The sequence below is a fragment of the Triticum aestivum genome, chromosome 5A, assembly GCF_018294505.1.
Source record: "Triticum aestivum cultivar Chinese Spring chromosome 5A, IWGSC CS RefSeq v2.1, whole genome shotgun sequence".
NCBI classification, from domain to species: domain Eukaryota; kingdom Viridiplantae; phylum Streptophyta; class Magnoliopsida; order Poales; family Poaceae; genus Triticum; species Triticum aestivum.
The window spans coordinates 150,033,174-150,038,957 of NC_057806.1; the positions used below are offsets into that span (position 1 = coordinate 150,033,174).

The 5,784-nt window shown below is 42.5% G+C and overlaps 1 protein-coding gene across 14 annotated transcripts; it reads right to left on the reverse strand.

The window, feature by feature from the left end:
* Positions 1–221: 221 nt before the first annotated feature.
* LOC123102688 (uncharacterized) lies at positions 222–3,447 on the reverse strand. 14 transcript variants are annotated; one of them, XR_006449135.1, is made up of 5 exons: positions 2,802–3,447; positions 1,160–1,237; positions 915–1,060; positions 710–780; positions 222–483 (listed from the first exon to the last, which is right to left on the reverse strand). XR_006449135.1 is itself a non-coding variant. In XM_044524110.1 (4 exons), the coding sequence occupies exons 1-3, from the start codon at positions 3,250–3,252 to the stop codon at positions 957–959; spliced, it is 633 nt and encodes a 210-aa protein (XP_044380045.1). In that variant the 5' UTR covers positions 3,253–3,447; the 3' UTR covers positions 306–780; positions 915–956. The 14 variants fall into 14 exon arrangements, 2 of the variants coding, with proteins under 2 accessions (XP_044380045.1, XP_044380044.1); XR_006449134.1 differs by having other exon boundaries at positions 306–483; positions 692–780; XR_006449133.1 differs by having other exon boundaries at positions 306–483; positions 642–780.
* Positions 3,448–5,784: the final 2,337 nt, after the last annotated feature.

Consider the following 5,784-nt stretch of genomic DNA (forward strand, 5'->3'; position numbering starts at 1 on the left):
GGTGGTGATAAATAGGTATCACAACAGGTAAAATCTTTGTAGCAAGAAACTATTGCGACAATTTAAACTTTTCGTGGCAATACTCTATTTCAACAAAACTTACTTTGGTGGCGCCAAACAGTTATTGCATCGCGCAAAAAATAGTGGTGCCAAACTATTGCAACAATATAAAGTGCTCTGTTGCAACATCCTTGTGCAACAAAACAGGTAGGCATAGCGACTGAGATATGATGCAACACTATATTTATAGTGGTGCTAGCATGTGGCAACCGAAAGTGTGTTCTGGTAACAGCCTATTGCAACCGTAAAAAAAATACAACCTTTCAATTAGAATATTCAAAACCATACATATAATATGTAAAATCATAATTCTCATAGCAAATATCAATCAAATGAAACTCAAATGTAATTTAGCCATCCTAATTAACTGCGAAGACTAAACTTTCCGTGATCTAGAGTCCAGTCCAACTAGTTCTTTGGATCCTGCAATCAAGAAATAAAAAAAATCTAGTTAATGAGTTGAACATAACATACAACAACTATCACTAAACTAACTGGACTAATACCGTGTCATCAAGCATGTAATTCAGGGATCAGAATAATTATACAAGTGTAAATGTGTAAAGCATAAGCACAAGTACATCTACTAAAAGCTTCTCCTTTGAGAAAAAACATTGCTTTATAACTTAACGGTGCTGGGCTGAATCACCCAAAGCACAGGCAGCCACAAGGGCCGGTACACCGGCCTCCCATTCCTCATAGTTGTTAGGTCCGTACATCCTGCCAAGACAAGTAAGCTCATGAGCAACAGAGTTTGCCAAGCGACGACATACATTTATTTCATAATAAGAAAACCATAATTTGAGTTGGTACTTGGTATCCTCAATAACAGCAGCATAGGCCGACGAGTCCACCTTATTGATATCCAGTGCTTCCACCAGGAGTTGCGAGTCCATTTAAAAAACGACCCTCACGACCCACATATCAGGGGCAAGAGATATTGCACGGGACATTGCAATGGAGTCAGCAGTGAAGGCATCACGCCCATGCTCATGACATCCTGCTCGTGCATACAGAACAATTATACAAGTGTAAATGTCTAAAGCAATTTAACCCACACCAAGATTCTATGCATTATAGCAAATGCTAAACAATTTACCAGATGTGGGTTGTCCATGTTGGTTTTTGTATGATGTTATACTTTCCATCCTTGTTAAGAGAACAGAGTCTTTCTTTCCTGCACACAAAAACAATCATGAGACTTAGCATTAACAAAGCATTGATGTTGTGCACCATTCAGATAGGTGATTATGAAGTAAGGATGTTGTGTACCAGGAGCATCGTCCTTAAAATTCATCATTGTGCCCTTGTGTAAGTAAAGCAGACATAAAATTTTGAGTCAATTTAAGAAAAAACGCAATACATAAAGCAGGCATAAAATCAAATCAGTTTAACAAAAAAATAAAAGTATGAACTATTTATCCGTCTGTTTGAAAACTGCCAGGCTCCTATGCTTACAGACCATGGTAAAGTGAAATCTGAAGTAGAGCTAATTAGAAATGATCATACATATCCCTCTTAAACTTTCTTGGTACAACCAGTTATGTTCCAAGGTCACTATTCTCTTAATGGTAGAGATTTATCCAAGCATTCTTTTGTTAAAATTCTACAAAATTGAGAAGCTGAAGATATTGGAGAAAGATTAATTCCTGAACATATTGAAGAAGCTAAAGATATTGTACTGAGTGTGCACCCAAATAGTGCGGTACAGCAAAAGATGATATTTTTCTTCCATTCATAAGGAAAAAGGATGGTTCCTTGACTACTAAATTGTTGGTTTATGTTCGGCAAAAGTTGCCACCATGACACTTTCTAAGCTAGACGCCGCAATGCCCACAATGCATTTTCTTGTGTATATTTAAAAAGTCTCAACATGCTTGGTTTTAGGAGTATGTATATATGTATATAATGCATCAAATAAAATCAGTCTTGTTCAGTTGTTCTGTTTAAGCAATTGCCAAGGGGAAAGGAAACCAGCCATGATGATTGAATACATTGTCCTAAAATCAGCTGGTACAAATGATATTCAGGTGAATAACAGGATCATATTCTCTCCATGAGGCAAATAAATTGTATTAATGTAATATGCTATCAAACTCCAGCAAAGGGCCAACTTCGAAAATAACTATTTCTAGTCAGGTTCAGATGGTACAAAGCAACAATCTCTTAGGCAGTAACTAATGGAACAGTGGGGTGATTTCATTAAATTACTAACTTGTAGCAACATGGCAACCTATATAAAAACATGCAGATGGATGATGGAGCAACTCTGCAAAAGGGTCTAGAAACCTTAATTTGATCCAGAGGTCAATCTACCATATTCAAATGTTAGAAATAGGACAGAACTATCCAGGAGAATATACTGTGAAAGGCACTATTTATCCCTTTGAAGGAAGAGTATGATGAGATAGTACATGGTTATCAAGATTAGCTTTTCAAATGACTGCAGACGTTCCTAGTTGACATAAAAAAGCTGGAGAGACTGAATCATACTAACAGCATCTATGCAATCTAGGGTATGAATCAGAGATTCCTCGTACGTATGTAAATAACTAACACATAGGGCATAAGGCAGAGGATATTTTTTTACTCTACCGGGACACACCTCCGTGGTCCTACTGGACTATATTTCTTGAAGTAGTGCCCATGGTTTGGGGTTCAGTTTGATCTGAATATGTATCTACACATATGCAAATAGAATGGGGTGTGGGATGGATGGATCGGAAGAGAAGAGACGAGACCTTGGAAGAGCAGCCGTCCCCGTCCAGTCCAAGACCTTGGATTGGGAGGAAGCTCCATGGCCATGGCGGAGCAGAAGCATCTCCGACTAGGCCCTTGACACACGGGCACGGCCGCGTCGTCGGAGGCGCGCGAGCCCTGGGCGACCGTGGCAGATGGATCTGGCCGCCACTCGATCTGGTGGTTCGATCTCCCTGCGTCTCTTCTCTTCTCTTTTCTTCGGGGGAGGAGAGGGGAGGGGAGAGGGCGGGGGCATGGGCGGAGGCGAGGTCTGAGCGTGGGTGGCGGCGCGTCGAGGGGGAGCTCGTGGGGGAGGGGGATTTGAGCCCGAGCAGGCATTATCACGGCGTTCAACACCGAGGTGGTGTCGTGCTTGGTCCAGACACAAGATTGATGGGCAAGGAGAACTCCGTCGGCGCCGACGCCAGACCGCATCGCTGCCGCCGCCGGCATGGCCAAGGATACGGAGACGCGGCCCACGTCGGCGGGCGCAGAGGATAGCGAGGAGGTCGAGATCGGGGAGGACTGGAGGTTATAGGAAGGGAGGAGATCGGGAGGAATAACCTGACTCAACTGTGGTGAGATGTGTTTACGCCGGCAGCACAGAGGAACCGGGGACGAGAGGTCAGATCCAATCGCCCGTGAAGACGCCGTGGAAGTTAACTAGCGGGAAGGTTAAATATAGGCTATTTTTTTGGTGGGAACAAAGACCCTAATTTGGGACCTTTTAGCGGGAGGTTAAAAAATATTGGCGTAAACAACACATCACACCTAAATTAGTGGTGGGAAAGTAATTTTTTCTAAAAGTAATTATTTTTGGAGGGAATTTTCTACATTGTAAATATATTTCGAGATGATGGGAATACTAAAATTTGTTTGTAAAAAGTTATATCGTGGTGAAAAACCACCAAATCGGATAATTGTGAAGGGGCGATCCGGCGCCCTTCCCTGTAACGTTCTCGTCGTTGATATTTGTATAGTCATCGCTATTTGAGGAAGCTAATTAATGAATGAAAAAGAGTTTTCCTGTTTAGGCCTCTTTTGGTTCATAGGATAGGATTATCATAGGAATAGGAATCTTGTAGGAAATGAGATGACATGTATCTCAAATTCTATGAGTAGGAATAGGAAACAAGATGTCATTTGGTTGACACCAAAGGAATTTTTTCATTGAGTCTAGGCTCTTTTTTATTTTGCTATGAAATGTGGAGGATAGGAATCAATCCTATGTAGGAATAGGAATCCATTCCTATGAACCAAAGGGTTCTAAAGGAAAAAATCCTATAAGAATCATATCCTCTAAAATTCCTATGAAATTCCTCTAAACCAAAGGAGGCCTTATAGTGTAAAATAATCATCACATACATTAAAGCAACGGATACAAACGGACGCCACACACACCCCAAGACAAGATACACGAATGCAGGGCACCGTCACACAACCTCAACGACTACCAAACACCTATAAGATGGTCAAAAAAGAGATCTGTTTAGAGCCGGCGGAGACCACTAGCACGAGGAGCGATCATTTTGGAAGATGTGTGATGGATATGCCAGACCGAGGACTCCAAGACAATGCCTCTAGGAAGGGCACGACCATGAACGTCACCACTGTTCGATCCGAAGATCAAGTTTTCACCCGGAGTAAGACAGAAGGCGTTGGAGGAACACGACGTCCGCATATGCCTTCACCGTCAACCAGTGTGCACGGACTGGGTACCAAGGAGCTTCAACCCCTCCGCCGCAACCCCGGTCTGCCAACCACCCGTAGCCGATTAGGAAGGTGTTGTTTCATCATGGATCTACACTTATGTTGGGATATGTCAAAAATTTGTGCCTTGGTCAACTGTTAGTCAAAGCAGCAAAAATTTGTCCAGTTCTGAACTACATGTCACAGAAACCTCATGTGACCTTCACTTTAAAACTATTAGGTTATACTCTTGTCTCGAAACATAAATACTGTTGGGATGGGTTGGTGAGACGGTCGATCTATGCCAGTCTCGATCTCACATTTCGATCTTGAGATGGGGTGATCTCAGCATCTTTCACTTTACCGAACAATTCGTCGAGGGTTTTGTCCACATCAGAGTAGGTCCAACAAAATCATGTTGTTTTTGTTCAAACGATAAGCATAAAGATTCAATTGTGTAAATTAAACAACCCTGCATCGCGACGCCTTTACCTGTCGGATCCGTCCTACATCGGATCCACATGCAAGGGGGCGAACGAGCCCTATTGCCGCCGCCACTGGCACGCTTCACCTAGTCACGCCCTCCAGCAACGGTAGGGGAGGGGATGAGCGGGAGGCGGGGCGCTCGAAGATCGTGATGTTGTTCTGCCGTCGTGATGACATGATCTGGCTGATTGTTGACCCTCTCGATGCCGTGGTGATGGCATGACTACTTGTTAGGATCGTGGCAACATGATGTAAAAGCTATGCACTAGGACATTGCTTTTGCGTCTCAGATTTAAAGTGTTGCCTTATATTTTGTTAAATGTGACGTCATAGCTGTGAACTTGGACCTGGTTTACGTAAGTGCAAGCTAGTAGTAGCTGGTACGAATGAAGAATTTGTTTTGGTGCTGTGCATAAGTCAATCCGTGTGATTGTCTTAGCTGTTGCTCCTTGGTGGAGTATCATATGGAGTATGCAAGTTTCACACTTTATAATTGTGCATGTATAAATCTAAAATCCATGTTGACTCCGGCTCAGTCAGCTAGGAAGGGTGTTTAGCAGGAAGGGGGTGAAAAAGTAATTCCTTTTGGAGGAAATGTCCACAATAATTAAATAAATTGGAAAAAAATTATTTACCAAAACAGGATTTCCCCCTCTTTGTATTAAAAAGCAACCAACACTGATAACATCGCAAATCCTAGAGCGAGCAGCACAACAAGCCCAAATGAAAAAAGAAAGAAAGAAGAAGAAACAAATGCCCAAGGGGCCCAGATTTGGGCCGAGCGGGCAGGAAAACACGAATTTAGCTGTG